Source organism: Thunnus albacares, chromosome 12 (assembly GCF_914725855.1).
Source record: "Thunnus albacares chromosome 12, fThuAlb1.1, whole genome shotgun sequence".
In the NCBI taxonomy this organism is placed as follows: Eukaryota; Metazoa; Chordata; class Actinopteri; order Scombriformes; family Scombridae; genus Thunnus; species Thunnus albacares.
In genome coordinates this window covers 28,538,554-28,561,757 of record NC_058117.1, presented here as the reverse complement: position 1 = coordinate 28,561,757, position 23,204 = coordinate 28,538,554, and the positions used below count along the sequence as shown (strand labels likewise).

At 40.8% G+C, this 23,204-nt stretch overlaps 1 protein-coding gene across 1 annotated transcript; it reads left to right on the top strand.

The window, feature by feature from the left end:
* The first annotated feature begins 1,320 nt into the window (after positions 1–1,320).
* On the top strand, positions 1,321–22,889 carry LOC122994675 (tripartite motif-containing protein 16-like). Its single transcript, XM_044369489.1, has 2 exons — positions 1,321–3,112; positions 22,342–22,889. The coding sequence occupies exons 1-2, from the start codon at positions 1,898–1,900 to the stop codon at positions 22,846–22,848; spliced, it is 1,722 nt and encodes a 573-aa protein (XP_044225424.1). The 5' UTR covers positions 1,321–1,897; the 3' UTR covers positions 22,849–22,889.
* Positions 22,890–23,204: the final 315 nt, after the last annotated feature.

Below are 23,204 nucleotides of genomic sequence, written 5' to 3'. Positions count from 1 at the left end.
AAACATAGCTACACTTTAATTTTTCAGTAAAATCATCAAATCAGTTCAAATCAAAAATCAGTTGAGTCAATGGCTCAATTTACCCCCAAAAATTATTTTCTGATATTTTAGAGACTAGAGACATTGTTCATGTTAATGATCGATCCCTGTTACAAGTGTTGCAATGTTGATGAATAAATACCTAATTGTTGACTAATGTTAAGTTTAAACCACACACAAACATGCTGTACATACAGACGGGTGACAAATTAAAGGAAAAACCAACATAAAGTGTCTTAGTAAGATATTTGGCCACCACGTGCCACCAGAACAGCTTCAATGTGCCTCGGCATTGATTCTACAGTCTCTGGACTCTTCTGGAGGGATGAATGCCATTCTTCACAAAGATATTTCCTCATTTGGTGTTTTGATGGTGGTGGTCGAGAGCGCTCGTCCAAAATGTCAGTCCAAAATCTCCCATAGGTGTTCAATTTGTGTTGAGATCTGGTGACTGTGAAGGTCATAGCATATGATTCACATCATTTTCATGCTCATCAAACCATTCAGTGACCCTTTGTGCCCTATGGATGGGGGCATTGGCATCTGGAAGAGACCACTCCCATCAGGATAGAAATGTTTCATCATAGGATAAAGGTGATCACTTAGAACAACTTTGTATTGATTTGCAGTGACCCTTTCCTCTAAGGGGACAAGTGGACCCAAACCATGCCAGAAAAATGCCCCCCACAGCATAACGGAGCCCCAGAATCTCCCATCTTTCCCATGTGACCTGAATGCAGCATCAATGTTACAGAGTGTGACTTCTATGAACAAACTGACACAGTATGATATTGTATATATTTGAATCTCTCTTTACTGATATTGTTTGAAGCTGCCAAATGCTCAGTGAAGTTTTTACATGTCTTCCTGCTTTGAACATCATGGCAGGTTAACAACTGAAATCTGAAAACTGATGCAGGACACAAGAGGGGTCAACAGAGTCCTGTTGACCAGGGATGTAGCGGAGGTTAAAGCTCCTCAACTCAGTTTGTCTACAGTTTTCTTGAAGAATTTGTTTTCAAGACGATAAGATGAAGATGGTGGTGTGAAACTGCTGCAGGTAATTAGGAATGAATATTTTAAGTGTAAGTGCAGACAATTATGCTGTTTTTTTGGTTTAAGTTACTGAAAGACCGATGGGTTTAATTGGCTACTTACTGTATTTGTAAAAGACCAGTTATTACTGTGGATGTAAAAAAGAAAAAAGAAAAAAAAAACCTTTTAAAAGACTGTTCAGGCTTATTTTCCACAAATTTTTGTTTGAGCTACCAGCTACTAAAATTCACTTTACCAGGGTGTGTTTGGGCTGTTTTTATGAGAATTTTTCTGTTTACAAAGATGCTTTTGTGTAAAATAATTTTATTTTGACACTCTTGTCTGACATTCTTTATCTGTTGTGTTTGAAATGTCTCTCAGAAAAAGTTTAATTGAGCTGGATTTTAGGAGAATACAGGAATTCAGAGAAATGAGGAGCCATGTGTAGATCTCCCAAATTCCCAAGATTACTTTGCCACCAGAAAGCAGGTGACCAGTGTTTTCAAATGACACATGAACTTCATTGTGAATAAAAGGTTAAACACATAGTAACTCTCTCAAACTGCTCCTCTTCCTGGAATGACCATAGCTTGATAACTCCTCCCTCTTCTTCCTGCTCTCAAACACAACAAGCTCCACTCTGTCCACGTATTTCCTTATTCCGTCCCCTTCAGATCTACAGTTTGAAGATGGGTGTAACCAACATGTAAAAGAGCTGCAGCCTCCATTCACTGCAGAAACACATGCTGTTTAGATCAGAGCGCAAACTAGTTTCACTTCTCAGAAAGTGAAACTCAGACAGTCGTTGTCACTGAGAGCTAAAATGGCGCAGCAAGGAGCTCAGCTGGACGGAGCAAAATTCTGCTGTTCGATCTGTCTGGATCTACTGAAGGATCCGGTGACTATTCCCTGTGGACACAGTTACTGCATGAGCTGTATTAAAAGTTTCTGGGATGGAGAGAATGAGAAGAAAATCTACAGCTGCCCTCAGTGCAGACAGACCTTCACACCGAGGCCTGTCCTGGTGAAAAACACCATGTTAGCAGATTTAGTGGAGGAGCTGAAGAAGACTGGACTCCAAGTTGCTCCTGCTGATCACTGCTATGCTGGATCTGAAGATGTGGCCTGTGATTTCTGCACTGGGAGAAAGCTGAAAGCTCTCAAGTCTTGTATGGTGTGTCTCGCCTCTTATTGTGAGAAACACCTCCAACCTCATTATGAATCACCTACATTCAAAAAACACAAGCTGGTCGACCCTTCCAAGAAGCTCCAGGAGAACATCTGCTCTCGTCATGATGAGGTGATGAAGATGTTCTGCCGTACTGATCAGCAGAGTATCTGTTATCTCTGCTCTGTGGATGAACATAAAGGCCACGACACAGTCTCAGCTGCAGCAGAAAGGACTGAGAGGCAGAGAGAGCTCGAGGTGAGTCGACAAAACATCCAGCAGAGAATCCAGGACAGAGAGAAAGATGTGAAGCTGCTTCAACAGGAGGTGGAGGCCGTCAGTCGCTCTGCTGATAAAGCAGTGGAGGACAGTGAGAAGATCTTCACTGAGCTGATCCATCTCATCCAGAAAAGAAGCTCTGATGTGAAGCAGCAAATCAGATCCCAGCAGGAAACTGAAGTGAGTCGAGTCAAAGAGCTTCAGGAGAAGTTGGAGCAGGAGATCACTGAGCTGAAGAGGAAAGACGCTGAACTGGAGCAGTTCTCACACACAGAGGATCATAACCAGTTTCTACACAACTACCCCTCACTGTCACAACTCAGTGAACCTGCAGACTCATCCAGCATCAATATCCGTCCTCTGAGCTACCTTGAGGATGTGACAGCAGCTGTGTCAGTGCTCAGAGATCAACTACAGGACATCCTGAGGGAGAAATGGACAAACATCTCACTGACAGGGACTGAAGAGGATGTTTTGCTAGCACAACAAGAACCCAAGACCAGAGCTGAGTTCTTAAAATATTCATGTGAAATCACACTGGATCCAAACACAGTAAACACACGTTTGTTATTATCTGAGGGGAACAGAAAAGCAAAACTAACAAGTCCAGTTTCTTATTCTAGTCACCCAGACAGATTTATTAGATGGTGTCAGGTCCTGAGTAAAGAGAGTTTGACTGGACGTTGTTACTGGGAGGTGGAGTGGAGAGGGGGAGGAGTTTATGTAGCAGTTGCATACAAGAATATCAGCAGAGCAGGGCGGTATGATGAATGTAGATTTGGACACAATGACAAATCTTGGGCTTTATATTGTGACACTAAGAGTTATACTTTTGTGTTCAACAATGTCTCAACTCCCGTATCAGGTCCTCGTTCCTCCAGAGTAGGACTGTATCTGGATCACAGCGCAGGTATTCTGTCCTTCTACAGTGTCTCTGAAACCATGACTCTCCTCCACAGAGTCCAGACCACATTCACTCAGCCTCTCTATGCTGGACTTTGGCTTTGCTATTTTTATGGAGACACAGCTGAGTTCTGTAAACTCAAATAGACAGAAGTCATTTCAGATTTCATGTGTCAGATTCTGTTGTAATTCATTTTGTTTATCTCCATTATTTCTGAGAGCTTGTTGCTATGTTTCTGAACTGCACAGAGATCAGCTGTCAATCAAACTGAGATTGTCAACATTTTTCTTCTCCTCATTAGTTTTTCTATTGATGTTTTGTGTTTCTCCAAATTCTGCTTTCTCCTCTGTATTTTTAGTCATGGAGATTATAACTGCTCATGACGATGTTTTTAACCTTTACTCACATCTCTTCAGATGAAAGTTTAAACTTCTCTTTGTTCTAAATGTTAGTTTCATGTTTGTATTGATGTATTTGTGAGCTGTTGTTTCTCTTCCACTTCAGCGTCTTAAACACCAGACCTTCCTTTATCACAGATATTTTGCTCTCATCACTCTGTAAATGTGTAAAGAAATGTGTTATAAAACTATAATTATCGGATAAGGAGATCATTTATTATGTTCTTGTACATAGCTGACATTCTGGGTTAAACTAATTGATTGTGTGGAAGAAGTGAATTTGAACATGAAATCATTGAACAAGAGTCATTTAACAGACTTTACTGATTGGATATGTGAACAAACTGAAGCTTTACAGAATAAATAAAGCAGTTTTCTTTCAAGAATGAACAAAGTATTTTCTTCTGTCTTTATTTCAGGATCTCATTCAAAGCTTCTGGAGAAAATGTGAAACTAATATGAGAGTTTATTTGAGGCAGTTTTCCTCCTGAAACACCACAAAGTACAGAGTTCATGTTCAGAGCAGAAGAACGTTTGTGAGTCAGTCTCTGTACTTTCAGCTTTCTTCACTAAAACAGCTTCATCACAGAGAAATGAGCAGAGCTTTCTATCACTTGTTGCTTTTAACAAACTGAGATTTGATTTAGTCTATTTAGTTTTGTTTAGTCCTGACACACATAAGACAACAGATATTTCTGAGATGTAAGGTTTTAATCCAGACTTGATTAAAATTTCTTTTGACTAATTTTGTCCAGGGTCTAATCTGTCAATCCACAAAACTGCCTGCTGTGCTGAAAACGTTTTTGTTATTTATGCTTAATTGGCAACAAAGAAATGCATCTAAAACTGTCATGATTAGTGTTACTGACAACTGTGATTGATTTATTGCACCGTCACAGATAAAGTTATCTTTTCTAGTACAGAGGTAATTTAGGAATCATTTTATGATAATGCTAATACATATGAAAAATGAATCAACATCAGGAGAACATTACTCAACCTCAGTTTTGATAATAAAATAAAATAAAAAAATTACATATATATATATATATATATATATATATATATATATATATATATATTCCCAATAACAAATTGTATTGTAAAAACAATAATAATAAAAATAATGTTTTTAAATCGTAAATTTCATAACTGTTTTTTGGTCAGACCGCCTTTTATTTTAAAAGGCGTCAGAACTGTGTTCCAGGCCGGATTCTCGCATCAGAAGTCGATGCGCTAGGCTGGAGTTTCACTTTCTTCTATCATCGTGGCAGAGACTTGTCTCCATCTAAACGTAATGTAACCGACAGCTTTCGGTATTTTACACTTAAATTGCTCTTTGTTCATGTCGTTAGCGCTAATTGCTGTTAGCTTGGCTCTTCCAGAAACAGCAGAAATCTGCCGTTTGGTTATTAAAAGTGTAGTTTGGAACTAACGGTGAACTGATAACGGGCGGGGACACATTTCCCCCATTTTGTAGTTCGGAGTTTAAAGTGTTGAGTAGCTGCAATAGAGTTCGTCCTCCGTAGTTGAAAACGGTGTTGTTAATACTGTGTACCATCACTTACTGATGTGACGATTGACGGCTGGTTTTCCTGCCTGAATTAGCCTGTGGAGGAGGCGGAGATGAGCTGCTGCTCTCCCCGCTGTCCGAGACACGAAATGCGGCTCCGCTCGGCTGGACAGCTGCTGGAGAAAAGTTTTCTGTCGGTGAATGGTCTATCTTTATATTTACACTACAGAACTGAGTAGACAGTATGGGTGCCAGAAGGGGGAACCATGGGGGGAACACGGGTTTGAACAGGGCTGTAGTGGTAGATAAAAACGTGGATAAACCGTACTTAATACCTCAGCCACTATATTGCGGATTCATTGCGGAACATCATGGACAGATGGACCAATCAATCTCTGTCTTAAAAATAAACCGCGATTCTCACACCGTCTATAGTCTCATTAATATAGATCAATGTTTGGAATATAACAAAACTGATTTATGGGGAATTAATTTGCTCAAACTTACAGCCAAATCAAGACAATAGTTTGACTTGATAAATCAGCATTTGGTGCTTCCTAATAACTGAAACTATCCGTCAATTTTGGTCTTGTGCTTACAACAGTTACTGAGGTCAACAACCTTTTAACAACTTAAGAAAACATTAGGCTAAAACAGGTTTCAATCTTGTGCCTTGAGTTTTGGTTGGGATGTCCTTTAGTTTACGTTTGTTTAATTGGGTTCACTGTATCTAGTTTTAGGACGTATGAAAATCTGATCACATTTTAGGTCATATTTATTCAGAAATAGAGCAAATTCTAAAGGGTTCACAAACTTTCAAGCACCACGCCGTCCTACATTTTTCATCACACTGTCCTTTCATGGTGACTTGGACAAAATCACAGAATGTAGTGAAGTTAAGAGAAATATTTTTCAAACTTACAGACAGCTCTGAAAGTATAAATCTTTTGCTCAAGTCAGACATGAAACCTTAAGTAGCTTCTCTCTTAGAAAGTTCTGTTGAAAATGAATGTCATGGTTTTACAACACAAACTGTAAAATTAAATGAACGATGATCCTGAAGTTTTTCTCAGTAGTTCCGTTATTCGTTCAAAACACTGGCAGATTTATGTACAATTTGATGCAGTGAAAACCAAAATAGAAATACAGAAAATAGTGTCAGTGTGATAAACTAGTTAAATATCTGTACAAACTTGCTCTGCTTTTTAAATGATCTTCCACCAGTTGAATATATTTGGTCGCCTATTTATTTTTGTATTCAATGTAAGACAAAGCAACTTTATTCATATAGCAGCTTTTAAACAACAAAGTGTTTTATAAAAGACATATGAATGCATTAAGAAAAGATATAAAAGAAAAACAAAGAATTATAAAAAGAAACATAGGATTTTAAAAGTGTAAAGTAAAATAGAAGTTAAAATGGAATAAAACAGATTAAATAGGAGAATAAAAATGGCAGTGCAGCACAAGATATGAATCAATCACCCCAAATTTAATTGAATTAAAGGCAGTGACAAGTTTTGAGCCTTGATTTAAAAGAAGTGAGAGTTGAAGACCTCCAGTTTTCTGAGAGTTCATTCAGATATATGGAGCATAAAAAACGAGTACTGCTTCTTCATGTTTAGAAAAGAACTAAAAGAAGTCCTAAGTGAATGTGATGTGGCTGTAATAAATCATTTAGCTCTTTCTCTGACTCACATTATTATTACATAATCGATAAGTCAATGAAATGTGAACAAATTCCCAGAGCTGGATGTTTTCAATCTACTTTTTTAGTTTGAACAACAGTTTAAAGAGATTCAGTTCATACTGAGATGAAACAGAGAAAAGTGATGAATCTGTTTTCATTCAGTTCAGTGATAATTGTTGTGATGTTATGAGCTCTGCTGCCTGTGTTTCCTTTCCAGATGAAGGTAGAAAGTGTGTGTAACTGATGTGGATGTGACTTCAGCAGCATGCATCAGTGTGAGGACACAGAGGAGGGAGTTCCTCCCTCTGAAAGCTCTCTGTGTGGGGAACATGACAGCCAGACCAAAGCTCAGAGGTGAGATGAGGATCTCTGTCTATGACTGTTCTTCATTCAAATCACTTCACCATCATTATTCACATTCAAGGCTCTGTGTGTGTTGTGTTGAAGCCCAGCACAGCAGCACAGACCAGACTCTGCTGGACCTGGACCCAGCTGTGTGTCCTTCAAGAGTGACCAGTCAATGGATGATATTATTCATTTTAAAGGACAACCTCCTGCTGCAAAGAGGTAAACTGTAGCTATTTTTTTAAATGTAACTAACTCAGTTTTATTTGGAGAATATGACAGTCAAACCAAAACTCAAATGTGAGATGAGGATCTCTAACTGTCTATGACTGTTCTTCACTCAAATCACGCCACTATCATTATTCACACTCAAAGCTCTGTGTGTGTTGTGTTGAAGCCCAGCACAGCAGCACAGACCAGACTCTGCTGGACCTGGACCCAGCTGTGTGTCCTTCAAGAGTGACCAGTCAATGGATGATATTATTCATTTTAAAGGACAACCTCCTGCTGCAAAGAGGTAAGCTGTAGCTAAATTTTAAATGTAACTAACTCAGTTTTATTTGGGGAACATGACAGTCAAACCAAAGCTCAGAAGTGAGATGATGATCTCTAACTGTCTATGACTGCCCTGCACTCAAATCACTTTACCATCATTATTCACACTCAAAGCTCTGTGTTGTTTGAAGCCCAGCACAGCAGCACAGACCAGACTCTGCTGGACTTGGACCTGGACCTGGACCCATTGTGTGTCCTGCAAGAGCGACCAGTCAATGGTTGATAGCAGATGGCTTTAGATGTTAAATTTGAAATTTTCTCTGGATAAACAGTAGGGATTCCTGGCAGGAGCATCCAGAAGCTCCAATACATTCAGAACAGCACTGCCAGGATGCTGATGAGAGTGCAAAAATATGAACACATAACACCAGTTCTGTTTTCATTGCACTGGCTCCCTGTCTCCTTCAGGATTGACTACAAAGTCCTGCTACTCACGTACAAATCCATCAAGGGACATTCGCCTCCCTGCCTACATGAACAGACCCTAGTCTCTTTTAAAAAAGGCTTAAAAACCTTTCCATTCAGGAGGGCTTTTTCATCTTAACTCTTTACTTTCTTTATGTTGTATGTTTTATGTTTTTTAAAGCTGTAGCATGTAGCACTTTGGGATTAACTGCAAATGAAAAGTGTGATACAAATTAAATGTATTATTATTTATTATTACACAACTCCCAGTGTTCTGACCCTCAACCATGACATCATGCAGTTGGTGGGTCAGCAGTGGTGGTCAAATCATTGCCCATCTGCTCTTGACTACCAGCTACTCTCTTCTCACATACTCCATATCCATCAAGAATCTCTGTCTTCTTCCTCCGCCAATCAATCAATCAATCAATCAATCTTTATTTATATAGCGCCATATCACAACAGAAGTCATCTCAAGGCACTTTTCACATAGAGCAGGTCAAGACCGTACTCTTTAATTTACAGAGACCCAACAGTTCCCCCATGAGCAAGCACTTGGCGACAGCGGTAAGGAAAAACTCCCCTTTAACGGGTAGAAACCTCAAGCAGACCCCGGCTCTTGGTGGGCGGCCATCTGCTTTGACCGGTTGGGTTGAGAGAGAGAAAGAGAGAGGGGAAGGGGGAGGGGGGACAGCAGAAAAACAAAGACAACAACAAACAACAACAAGCACAAGCATCAACAGACAGGGAAGGATGCCATCAGGACTGTGAAGGACCGCGAAGGTTCGGCCCGGGAGTCAGGTTTTCCTGTGAGATGAGAAAGCACAAAAAACTCCGGGGAAGAAGCAAAGTTAGTGACATGCATTGCTGTTACATGAATGCATACAGATGGAGAGGAGGAGGAGGAGAGAGGAGCTCAGTGCATCATGGGAAGTCCCCCAGTAGTCTAGGCCTATAGCAGCATAACTAAGGGCTGATCCAAGGCGAGCCTGGTTGGCCCTAACTATAAGCTTTATCAAAAAGGAAAGTTTTAAGCCTACTCTTAAACATAGAGAGGGTGTCTGCACCCCGGACTGAATCCGGTAGATGGTTCCAAAGAAGAGGAGCCTGATAGCTGAAGGCTCTGCCTCCCATTCTACTTTTAAAGACTGTAGGGACCACCAGTAAGCCTGCATACTGGGAGCGCAGTGTTCTAGTGGGGTAATACGGTATTATGAGCTCTTCAAGATATGATGGTGCCTGACCATTAAGGGCTTTGTAAGTTAGGAGAAGGATTTTAAATTCTATTCTAGATTTTACAGGAAGCCAATGTAGTGAAGCTAAAATGGGAGAAATGTGATCTCTTTTTCTAGTTTTAGTCAATACACGTGCAGCTGCGTTCTGGACCAGCTGGAGAGTCTTTAGAGACTTGTTAGGGCAGCCTGATAATAAGGAATTGCAATAATCCAGCCTAGAAGTAACAAATGCGTGAACTAGTTTTTCTGCATCTTTTAGGGACAGGATGTGCCTGATTTTTGAGATATTACGTAAGTGAAAAAAGGCAGTCCTTGAAATTTGATTTATGTGGGAGTTAAAGGACATATCCTGATCAAAGATAACTCCCAGATTCCTTACGGTGGTGCTGGAGGCCAGGGTAATGCCATCCAGAGCAGCTTTATCATTAGATAATGTGTTTCTAAGGTGTTTAGGGCCAAGCACAATAACTTCAGTTTTATCTGAATTTAGTAGTAGAAAATTGCAGGTCATCCAGGTCTTTATGTCGTTAAGGCATGTTTGGAGTTTGTTTAACTGATTGGGTTCATCTGGCTTCATTGATAAATATAATTGGGTATCGTCTGCGTAACAATGAAAATTTATGGAGTGTTTCCTAATAATATTACCTAAAGGAAGCATATATAAGGTGAATAGAATTGGTCCAAGTACAGAACCTTGTGGAACTCCGTGTCTAACTTTTGCCTTCACGGAGGATTCATCATTAACATGTACAAACTGAAATCGGTCTGATAAATAAGACTTAAACCAGCTTAATGCAGTTCCTTTAATGCCAATTAAATGTTCCAGTCTCTGCAAAAGGATTTGATGGTCAATTGTGTCAAATGCAGCACTAAGATCTAACAGGACAAGTATAGAGACAAATCCTTTGTCTGATGCAGTTAGGAGGTCATTTGTGACTTTCACCAGTGCTGTTTCTGTGCTATGATGCGCTCTAAATCCTGACTGAAAATCCTCAAATAAACTATTGTTATGTAGAAAGTCACATAACTGATTAGAGACTGCTTTCTCAAGGATCTTGGATAGAAATGGAAGGTTAGATATAGGTCTATAATTGGCTAAAACACCTGAATCCAGAGTAGGCTTTTTAAGAAGAGGTTTAATTACAGCTACTTTAAAGGACTGTGGTACATAGCCTGTTACTAAAGACAGATTGATCATATCTAGTAAAGAAGTGCTCACTAAGGGTAAGGCTTCCTTAAGCAGCCTAGTTGGGATGGGATCTAAGAGACAGGTTGATGGTTTAGCTGAACAAATCATTGAAGTTAGTTCAGACAAGTCTACTGGAGAAAAACAGTCCAAATATATGTCTGGATTTACTGCCGTTACCAAGGTTCCTGTGTTTGGGGAGAGAACGGTGCCTGTTGAGGGCAGGAGATGGTTAATTTTGTCTCTAATAGTTATAATTTTATCATTAAAGAAGCTCATAAAGTCGTTACTACTGAGAGCTATAGGAATACATGGATCAGTAGAGTTATGACTCTTTGTCAGCCTGGCCAAAGTGCTGAAAAGGAACCTAGGGCAGTTTTTATTCTCTTCTATTAATGCTGAGTAATAGGCGGCTCTGGCATTACAGAGGGCCTTCCTATATGTTTTAAGACTATCTTGCCAGACTAAGCGAGAATCTTCTACTTTGGTGGAACGCCAAATCCTTTCCAATTTTCGCGATGTTTGCTTTAATTTGCGGGTTTGGGAGTTATACCATGGAGCTAACCTCTTACGTTTTATCATCTTCTTTTTTAAGGGGGCGATGGAGTCGAGTGTTTGTCTTAGTGAGCCTGCAGCACTATCAATAAGATTATCAATTTGGGAGGGACTAAAGTTAACATAAGAGTCCTCTGTAGTATTCAGACATGGCAGTGAATTCAGTATTGACGGAATTGCTTCCTTAAATTTATCTACAACACTATCAGATAGACATCTAGTGAGGACATTTTTATCTAATGGTGTGTAATCCAGTAATAGGAATTCAAAAGTTATTAAAAAATGATCTGATAAAATAGGATTTTGTGGAAAAATTATTAAATGTTCAATTTCAATCCCATAAATTAGAACAAGGTCTAGGGTGTGGTTAAAACGGTGAGTGGGATTATTTACACACTGAGAGAAGCCAATTGAGTCTAATAATGAGAGAAATGCAGTGCTGAGACTGTCATTATCAACGTCCACATGAATATTAAAATCACCTACTATAATTACTTTATCTGTACTAAGGACTAAATACGACAAAAACTCTGAGAATTCAGATAGGAATTCAGAGTACGGGCCAGGAGGACGGTACACTATAACAAATAGAGCTGGCTGTCAAGTTTTCCAGGTTGGCTGGGAGAGACTAAGAACAAGGCTTTCGAATGAGTTATAATTAAATTTAGGTCTAGGGTTGATGATTAGGCTTGAGTTGAAAATGGCTGCAACTCCTCCTCCTCGGCCAGTGTCTCGAGGAATATGAGTATTAATATGACTGGGGGGAGTGGATTCATTAAGGCTGACATATTCTTCATGACACAGCCAGGTTTCAGTGAGACAAAATAAATCAATACGATGATCTGAAATTAAATCGTTTACTAAAACTGCTTTAGATGAAAGAGATCTAATGTTCAAGAGTCCACATTTAATTATCTTATTTTGTTGTACTATTGCAGTAGTGGTTTTAATTTTTACTAGATTTTCATGAATGACTCTTCTTTTATATACTTTGGATTTAATTGATTTATGTGGTCGGGGGACAGACACAGTCTCTATGTGGTTTTGGGTGGGTAACTGCTCTAATGGAAGCGCAGAGAAGCGTGTAGGACTGCAGCTCTGCCTCCTGGTCTCAACTCTGGGTTGTCATGGTTTTGGTTTACTAATAAACTTGGCCATATTTCTGGATATCAGAGCAGCTCCATCCAAAGTGGGATGTATGCCGTCTCTCCTAATCAGACCAGGTCTTCCCCAGAAAGTCTGCCAATTATCTATGAAGCCCACATCGTTTGCTGGACACCACCTCGACAACCAGCGGTTGAATTGTGACATGCGGCTATACATGTCATCACTGGTCAGATTAGGCAGCGGTCCAGAGAAAATTACAGAGTCCGACATTGTTTTAGCAAATGTACACACCGACTCAACATTAATTTTGGTGACTTCTGATTGGCGTAATCGGGAGTTAGCCAATCACTAAGCCACATCCTCATCCCTTTCTGTTGACAACCAGAGCAGTCAGGAATCACAAGACAGAATTTTCAGGGAAGCCTCTGCAACCAAACTCAACAAGGAATAGCCATGCTCACCATCCTTTGTCTCTGCAATCCTGCACTAGAGGTTGATGTTTTTAGGTTTTCCTCTCATGCGCTCTCTTTGCATTTGAACCATGACCTTGCTGGTGACTTTCGCCTTCCTGACTACCATTCACAAGGACTTCCTGGCCTTAAAGGTCATCCTTGCCTATGTTGTGAAATTGTCCAGGGTTAAAACCTATCTGGCATGTACTTGAGTCTCAGTTGTTACTGTTTCATCCATGAAACCATGAGTGTCAGGCTCCAGAATGCCAGACTCAAGAATTGGGCCACAGATGACATCTGCTGCTTCTGAGATAATGATGGTTACACCAATAATGAACACAATGGGGGACATAGTGCAGCTTGATTAAAATAATTTTGCCATGGCATTTTAAACTGTCCAGTTGAGAAGCATAGATTGAGCCCTACCAGGCAGCTAGAAACCATATCTTGAATGGACTGCGGGATATGGTAGTGGTCCAGACTTGCCTGAATGAGGTTGTATGGTACCGTTTATTTTCTTTGACCTTATGGATCAGCTGGCTTATGATCAAAGCGTCCTCTAGAAAATCTGGAATTCCTCCTTAGATAGATAGATCTCACTCTCGTGTCTCCTTCCATTCCATGTTGAGTTAGAAAGATGTTTTTTCTGGTGTGCAAATGAATAAATTATTTCCCTGTCCATGCTTCAATTAGTTGGTTGATATGTTCATGTACAACCAAATTCTCATTGAATAATCGCAGTATTATTTTCATAAGGAGAAAAGTGCTACATCAGTAGCCTTCCAGGATTAATCCATTATTTAATGCGGCGGGAGGGACAGACTAACAAATTAACTGGTGTATTCAAAACACCCCTGTTGTTTTAACAACTTTGAACTCGCCAAACCTATTGGAGACTTCAAGGTCTAACTATAGGTCTGACTGTACTCAATGTTTACTGAGCTTTTACTGAATGTACTGAATGTTTACTGAATCAGTGTCTCTTTTTAATGCCATAAATAAAGCCAAATATCCATTCATTCGAAAATCAATAGCATTTGAGAGCCTCTGTGCAGCACTATTCCGAAACGTGAGTCAACCTCTGTGTCATTGCCTGGGAAGTTTTGGTAGCATAGCTCCGTTAAGGAATCACAGCTGTGATAACCAAGTGCTGCCAGGTGCATTCTGCCTAGTGACTCTGGGACAAGAGTAGTATAATAGACCAGCTCAATTTGCCTGTGTGGGTTTCCTTAAGGTGGCCCTCATCTTTTTACTTCAAGGAAAAGGCACCACCCTGTTGATCAAGGGTAATGATTTAAAACTGATATTGAAAGCAAAATTCAATTATTTGATTTTGTTAGACTCTGAGATTTAAGATTTTTAAACTTTTACTGAGTCAAATGAAGTTCTCTGAGCACTGCATTTTTTCAGCAGCACTCTGCCTCACACTCAAGACAGTCAAACACATTCACACTGGGAGCTGCCCATTACAACCGGTACACGGGCCCTAGCTTCCTTGCTCTAGGGCACTTCAGCAGTTTGCAGTGAGGGAGGGAGAGCTTTATGAAGGGTTGGTGAGAGCTGTTGGGAATAAACCACACTGACTGATGAAGCAAAAGTCTGCACTGAAAGCTACAAACAGACTGTACTGTTGATTCTCAGTGGGAACAGCAGGAATAGTAAAGTTTTACCACTACAAGGAGTCATCTGATTCTTTGTTCACATCCAAATATAAATTCATTGACCTTTAGCTTGTGTTTGTCTCGGTGCGGACAAAGATAATGTGAGCGCATTCTTCATGATTCCTCCACAGAGTGGACCAGGACACCTCAGAAGTTCCCAGTCATCAGTCTGCCCAGCAGCATCAAACACACCTGGACTCCATATTTATGGTCTGTACATGTACAACAATTACTTTTACATCTATTCTGTTAAACAATCATCTCTATGCTGCACTTTGTTGACCAGTGAATCGTCAGTCTATCCAACATTGATCTGATGTTTCCTTCCATGATTTTAGGCTAATTGTGTCATTCATACTGTATTATTCTGTTCCAGCTGCTGGAAGAGAATATTGTCACTTTTGTGAAGAGTGAGCTGAAGAAGATGCAGGGCATTTTGAGTTCAGATTACCCAGAGGGTCATCATGAGGATGATGAGGGATTGGACAGTGAGGAGAAAGAGCTGAGGAAGAGCAGCAGAGAGGCATTTCTGAAGATCACACTGCACTTCCTGAGGATAATGAAGCAGGAGGAGCTGGCTGACAGTCTGCAGAGTAGTAAGAAGCTTTGTATAAAGATTCAACATGCTGGATAAATGGACATTTACACTCACCAAGCACTTTGTTAAGAACACTTGTGCAATGTAATACAATCCGATATAACCGCTCTGCCATAAATTCAGTAAATTCAGTTTTTGTTGACATTGTCAGACAGATGATAGTTCTACTTAATTTTTATTATTGAGGTCGTAGTGGTTGGTGGTTGTGTATCGGGGTGCATTATATTAAAAATGTTCCTAATATAAAATAAACATAAGGAGAATCGCCACTTTTCTGACAATGTCAACAAAAACTGAAAATGTATAAGCTTCTTAAAGTAGAATTTATGGCAGAGCTGTTGTATTGGATTGCATTAGATTGCACAGGTGTTCATAATAAAGTGCTCAGTGAGTGTACTAATGTCTCAAGAGATGGAGGAAAATTGGTTCAACATGTTCATTCTTTAGGGGAATTAAATTGTCACATTTTCTTTATAAATCAATTTTTGATCGTATTTGTTGTTTGTTCATTCAGAAACTCCTGCTCCAATTTGTCAGCCTAAACTCAAATCTAATCTGAAGAGGAAGTTTCAGTGTGTGTTTGAGGGGATTGCTAAAGCAGGAAACCCAACCTTTCTCAATCAGATCTACACAGAGCTCTACATCACAGAGGGAGGGACTGCAGAAGTCAATGATGAACATGAGGTCAGACAGATTGAAACAGCATCCAGGAAACCAGTCAGACCAGAAACAACAATCAGACATGAAGACATCTTTAAAGCCCCACCTGGAAGAGCTCAACCAATCAGAACAGTGATGACAAAGGGAGTGGCTGGTATTGGAAAAACAGTCTTAACACAGAAGTTCACTCTGGACTGGGCTGAAGACAAAGCCAACAAGGACATACAGTTCACATTTCCATTCACTTTCAGAGAGCTGAATGTGCTGAAAGAGAAAAAGTACAGCTTGGTGGAACTTGTTCATCACTTCTTTACTGAAACCAAAGAAGCAGGAATCTGCAGGTTTGAAGAGTTCCAGGTTGCGTTCATCTTTGACGGTCTGGATGAGTGTCGACTTCCTCTGGACTTTCACAACAATGAGATCCTGACTGATGTTACAGAGTCCACCTCAGTGGATGTGCTGCTGACAAACCTCATCAGGGGGGAACTGCTTCCCTCTGCTCGCCTTTGGATAACCACACGACCCGCAGCAGCCAATCAGATCCCGTCTAAGTGTGTTGACATGGTGACAGAGGTCAGAGGGTTCACTGACCCACAGAAGGAGGAGTACTTCAGGAAGAAATTCAGAGATAAGAAGCAGGCCAGCACCATCATCTCCCACATCAAGACATCCCGAAGCCTCCACATCATGTGCCACATCCCAGTATTCTGCTGGATCACTGCTACAGTTCTGGGGGATGTGTTGAAAATCAGAGAGGGTGGAGAGCTGCCCAAGACCCTGACTGAGATGTACATCCACTTCCTGGTTGTTCAGTCCAAACTGAAGAACATCAAGTATGATGGAGGAGCTGAGACAGATCCACACTGGACTCCAGAGAGCAGCAAGATGATTGTCTCTCTGGGAAAACTGGCTTTTGAGCAGCTGCAGAAAGGCAACCTGATCTTCTATGAATCAGACCTGGCAGAGTGTGGCATCGACATCAGAGCAGCCTCAGTGTACTCAGGGGTGTTCACACAGATCTTTAAAGAGGAGATAGGGCTTTACCATGACAAGGTGTTCTGCTTTGTCCATCTGAGCGTTCAAGAGTTTCTGGCCGCTCTTCATGTCCATCTGACATTCATCAACTCTGGAGTCAATGTGCTGTCAGAAGATCAAACAATATCTCAGAAGTCTGAAACTAAGCAAGAATCCGCAGATACACATCTCTACCAGAGTGCTGTGGACAAGGCCTTACAGAGTCCAAATGGACACCTGGACTTGTTCCTCCGCTTTCTCTTGGGTCTTTCACTGCAGACCAATCAGACTCTCCTACAAGGTCTGCTGACACAGACAGGAAGTAGCTCACAGACCAATCATGAAACAGCCGAGTACATCAAGAAGAAGATTGAGGAGAATCTGTCTGCAGAGAAAAGCATCAATCTGTTCCACTGTCTGAGTGGAATAAATATACTGCTATCTTTTTAACAGGAGGGGAAAATAGATAACTTCTTATTTGTTTTTCCTCTGTGTTTCCTCCTCAGCCTGAGTGGCTGTAACCTCTCAGAGAGAAGCTGTGCAGCTCTGTCCTCACTTCTCAGCTCCCAGTCCTCTAGTCTGAGAGAGCTGGAACTCAGTAACAACAGCCTGCATGATTCAGGAGTGAAGCTACTGTCTGCTGGACTGAAGAATCCACAATGTAGACTGGAAACTCTCAGGTCATGATTCATCAACCTGTTCAACAAATGACTGTTCAATTTTTAACTATATTAGAGGATAAACATTAAATCTGTGTACACTTGTCTTTGTTGATATGATTTGTCAAACCATTGTTACTATACTATTACTTTCCATGCTGATTATTCATAATTTCCTTTTGCTTTTGTTGTTGAATTATTAAATACCACAGATGTTTTCTTCTATATTTGGCTAAAAAACATTGTACCTGGACAATCAAGTATTCACAGGGGGTTCAAGTACCAGTTGCAGGCTAAAGAGAAGACTAGTTGCCTTTGTCCATTGGATACTTCTATGAACCACTGTGAAGTCACATTTTATGGCAGGAGGCTCCTTGATTTTGTGTAGTTTAAAAATGCTACATGTCTTTATTCTTTTGCCAAAAGCTTCACAATTGATGAAGACATTTGGAAGTTTTTTTTTTTAACATTGAGATCACAATGACTGGATGCTCAACTTTCTGGAACATCCTGATTCAGTTCATCGTTTGTTTGGAGAGTTTGTTCTTGTACTTGACTGTACACAGCAATATAATCTCAGCCTGTCTGACATATGTATTGGTTTGTGTTTTGCAGTCTATCAGGCTGTCTGATCACAGAGGAAGGCTGTGCTTCTCTGGCCTCAGCTCTGAGCTCTAATCCCTCTCATCTGAGAGAGCTGGATCTGAGCTACAATCAACCAGGAGACTCAGGAGTGAAGCTGCTGTCGGCTGTACTGGAGGAGCCACACTGGGGACTAGACACTCTCAGGTATGGGGAACAATGTCTGATAGAAGAGGAAGAGCTGGAAACCTTTTCTCTGTCAAAGATCTCTATGGAAGCATATTGCATTCACCAAAGAAAACAACCTTATCTCATAATAATGACTTCAGCAACACATTATGACTTACTATTTCATAATTACCAGATCAGGTATTACACCGTGACATCTATCCTGATCTCATATGAGATCAGGATCTCTTAAGTCCATCTATCCATCCATCCATTTTCTGCCTCTTATCCGGGTCATGGTGGCAGCAGCCTGAGTAAGGTCAACCAGACATCCTTATCCCCAAGAACATCCTCCAGCTCCTCCTGGGGATCACAAGGTGTTCCCTCACCAGAAGAGATATATATAATCCCTCTAGCAGCTCTCCTATCAGTTGTATGCCATTGACCCTACTACAGATGAGGCTTTCTCTTCCAAACCATTGATGTTCCCACACATATCCATGCTCTAAATGGAGAACTAATTGACACAGTGCAGCATTATAAATATTTAGGACCTTGGTTAGACAGCAGATTGTCCTACATAACTCATGTTGAATATCTCGCTCAATAACCAAAATTCAGATTGGATTCTTGTAGCAGAACAGAGCTTGTTTCTCTTTTCGAAGCATGTTCGCAATTGTCATTTCATAATGCATACAGACCAGCGGACCTTCAGCCTACATAAGCGTCTCGATTCTTATCTCCTAAGATTCTGAATCAATTCACAACTGTCAAATTGATCTTCTAAATGTTAGTTAATAACGTGATGTTGACGGAACGAAAAAGGTGAAACTCAATTGTGAGGGCAGTGCAGCACCCAGACAGTCTACAGTGCATACACGCTAGAGTTATCTTGTCAATACATCCATGTATCTTGTAGTTCATCTTCACAAAGGGTAGCAGTAGAAAGCATATTTTGATTTAATAACTAAATAATTACCTTTACGAGAACAACGTGAAATATATTGTAAACTTTCTACGCCGTCACTCAGAGACTAACATTAGCAGAGTGGAGCAGCTACCTCTAGCAGTAACAAATGAGACTGGCTGACAAACACACACTGCAGCATTAAACACTATAAACCAACTCTGAGGTGAAGAAAATAACCTGGTGCTCAATCTGTTTCACTTTAAAAACCCTGGGCCCACTTACCGTCTTGTTCATCGATGACATTCCCCAGAGCTAACGGTACAGCAGAGAGGCTGCTCTGCACTGCTGGAGACATGATGTTAATAATAACATAGCTGAGCACTCCGCCCAGGGGCAGATTTAGTTATTAGAGGGCCCAAGGCAAACTCTGCTTTGCTTTATTTTCACCCTTTCTCTAACTGGGAATGTTGGTATTGGCAGTGGTAGAAGGACTCACAACTCTTTCTGAAGTAAAACCATTAATACCACACAGTAAAACTCAGCATTCAAATTTTTACTTAAAAGTGAAGAGTGAAACAGGTATTATCAGCACAGTGTACATACATGTACTTAACTTGTGTTCAAGGTGGGGCTTTGAATTCTTATATAATGCTGGATAGTTTAATGAATAATAATGCATCATATTTATTTGTTATATTTCCTGAATAAAATCTGAATCTGCAACATACCCAGTAACATTTATCTGTCAGGTAAATGTAGTGGTACAATGTTTCCTCTGAAGTAGAAGTCTATAGTTGTATATTTTTTAAGTGCTTTTGGGGCCTTTTGTAAGTTATTTCGGGGTACAATGAGTTAAAATAGTAACATAATTTACTATTTTTCATATCTAAAAATCTAATCATAGCTTTTAGCTGGGGGCCTCAGGCAGTTGCCTACCTTCCTTAATGGTAAAGTTCATGTCTGACTCTGCCTCCCCCTCATTTTGTTATTCTCATACAGGCAGGAGATTGTAAGATGCACCCACCACCACTAGTAAATTATCAACTTGTGGGACACACTGGACAGTGATGAACAGTCCTGTGATCCTGTGTATATGTAACCCGCTCTCAGGTCTCTCTTGCAAAAGATATCTTGATCTCAGTAATATTTCCTGAATAAATAAAGCTTAACATCTCAGGGCGAATCTCATCTACACCTGGTGCCTTGTCACTGAGGAGCTTCTTAACTACCTCAGACGACCCCTGTCAGGAATATGGGTAAGGGTTCCCTCTAGTCATCCAACTCTTCCTCCTCAACAGAGGGCTTCCCCCTCCTGAGTCATCTGACAGTTTTCCAGAACTTCTTCGAGGTCAACTCAGTCCTTCCCCATGGCTTCTTCAAACTCCTCCCACACCCAGGTTTTTGCTTCAGCAACCACTGAAGCTGCCACCCTTCTGGCCATCCAGTGCCTGTCTGCTGCTTCAGGAGATCCTTTCAGCTTGAGGACTTCTTTCATCCCAGGTGTCCACCAATGGTTTCTAAGGTTGCTCCCTCGACAAGCATTAATGACCTTCTGGCAACAACTCCAAGCAGCTGTCTCCACAATTGAGGTCCTGAACATGGCCTACTCATATTCCGTGTCCCAAACCTACCACTACACGTTTGGGTTTACCAGGTCTGTCCAGCAGATTCCCCCGCCACCTGATCAACTCACCACCAGGTGGTGAACAGCTCTGCTCATCTCTTCACCCTTCAGTGTCCATGACACACAGCCACAGATCTAATGACACAGTTACGCTTAAGAACCACCTTATGCTCAAACATGGTGTATGTTATGGCCACTAGCAGAGAAGTCTAATAACAAAGCACCACTCAGGTTCAGATCAAACAGAGCGTTCCTCCTAGTCATCCCCCTCCAGGCTTCTCTTTCATTGCCCATGTGAGTGTTAAAGTTCCCTAGCAGAACTATGAAATCACCCGGCTGCATCCCATTTAGGGCTGGACTGAGGTTTGGAGCATACGCACAAAGAACAGTCAGAGCCTTCCTCCCAACACACAGTCACAAGAAGGCAACCCTTTCACACTGCAGGAGAACTCCAACACTGTGGTGCTCAGCCAGGGGCTAATGAGTATCCCATCACAAAACTGGCATCACTCACCCAGTGCGCTTGATTTTACTGTAACTGTGGTAACTGGGTGGAAATAAGCCTCTTGAATTTGCACCCAAAATGCTGTCAAAACTTCCGTTTACAATTTCCACCAAAGCCTCCATGATCATCGACTGGGAAAGAGGTAGAAAAAAGGCACATAGAGGGAAAGTGCACCCCAAATAACCATCACTGTGAGAAAACATCCAATGCAAAGTAGCAAACAAGAGACATCCGCAGAGTGAAACAGATGAAATAGTTAGAATTAAACTAAGTTCTCTTTCAAATCAAACATCCCAAGATAGGACTGGAAAGTATTGTTCTTGCAACTGTGTTCATAACCTTTTTTTTCACTCAAACATAGCTTAACCATGTCATTTGATATGCTACTTCAGTACACTTTACAGGAATTTCATTAAGGGGTGGCATTGTGACTTCCTGTTATCTGGAGTGAGATTTATTTGGGTGGCATGAAAGCGAGAGACAGAGCCTGAAAGCAAGAATCTCACCCCAAAAAACAAATTAACAAGCACAAGTTGTTTTTTAATTAATGACACCTTCTAGGCTCTGTATGATTACAAGATAAGGCCTCCAGTTTTTTTTTCTTTGGTGAATGTTCTTGTGTAGATCTCAACTGAATCTCTGAGTTTTTATTTGTAACTGACGTTTTCTTGTAAATGTTGAAAGTTAAACCTGATTAGATTCAATCAGGGTTTCAGAAGGATTAGGAGATTGAGTTTGGATGAAAGTCTATCAACCCCACATTTGAACAGAATAATAAAACAGCAGATGATGTAATGTCCATGTTTGTATGCTGAAAGAGAACGTGCTGCTCTGGCCCCCCTCCTCCTTTCAGAGTGCAGCCTGCTGGAGTTCAGTGGTTGACACCAGGTCTGAAGAAGTGTAAGTGTGTTTTTCTTTGTGACATCGATCATTCAAATCCTACTGAGGATGAAGATGATGTTATCATCAAACAGATGATAGATCAATAACTGCAGCTGTATTGTGTCTCGTTCTCTTCATCAGATTTCTGTGAACTCACACTGGATCCAAACTCAGTAAACACAAAACTGAAACTGTCTGACAACAACAGGAAGGTGACATATGTGGAGGAGGATCAGTCATATCCTGATCATCCAGACAGATTTGACTTCTGGCCTCAGTTGCTGTGTAGAAATGGTCTAACTGGTCGCTGTTACTGGGAGGTCGAGTGGAACGGAGGAGTTTTTATATCAGTGACTTACAGAGGAATTAGAAGGAGAGGGCGTAGTAATGACTGTGTGTTTGGAAGGAATGATCAGTCCTGGAGTCTGTACTGCTCTGCTGAATATAACTCTGTCTGGCACAATAACAGAGGAATCGTCATCTCTCCCCCCTCCTCCTCCTCCTCCTCCTCCTCCTCCTCCTCCTCCGTCTCTTCTGTCTCTAACAGAATAGCAGTGTATGTGGACTGCCCTGCTGGCACTCTGTCCTTCTACAGAGTCTCCTCTGACACACTGATCCACCTCCACACCTTCAACACCACATTCACTCAACCTCTTTATCCTGTGTTTGGGTTCTGGTTTGGCAGGATTGGGTCCTCAGTGTCTCTGTGTTCTCTGTAAGATGGAGACTGTCCTCTTGTTTGAGAAACATTCTCATGTCATTAAGAGAACAATAGTGAACTATGTGTGTACAGATGACTGAGGAGGCCGTACCTATCTGCTGAAATTATAATAATGGACTGTTCAGAGCATGACTTTGTACTTTACCTAATACAGCTAACTGTACAGTGTCTCTTGCATGTTTGTACCCGCTTGCAAGTGTAATATTAAACCCAGAAAGACATTCTCTGGTTTGTGAGTCTTTTATTACAGAAACTGCCACCACAGTTGTTATGATCTATACTATACATACACATACTGTACATAACTGTATGTAATATCAACAGTTTGTATCATCAGTATAAAAATATATGAAT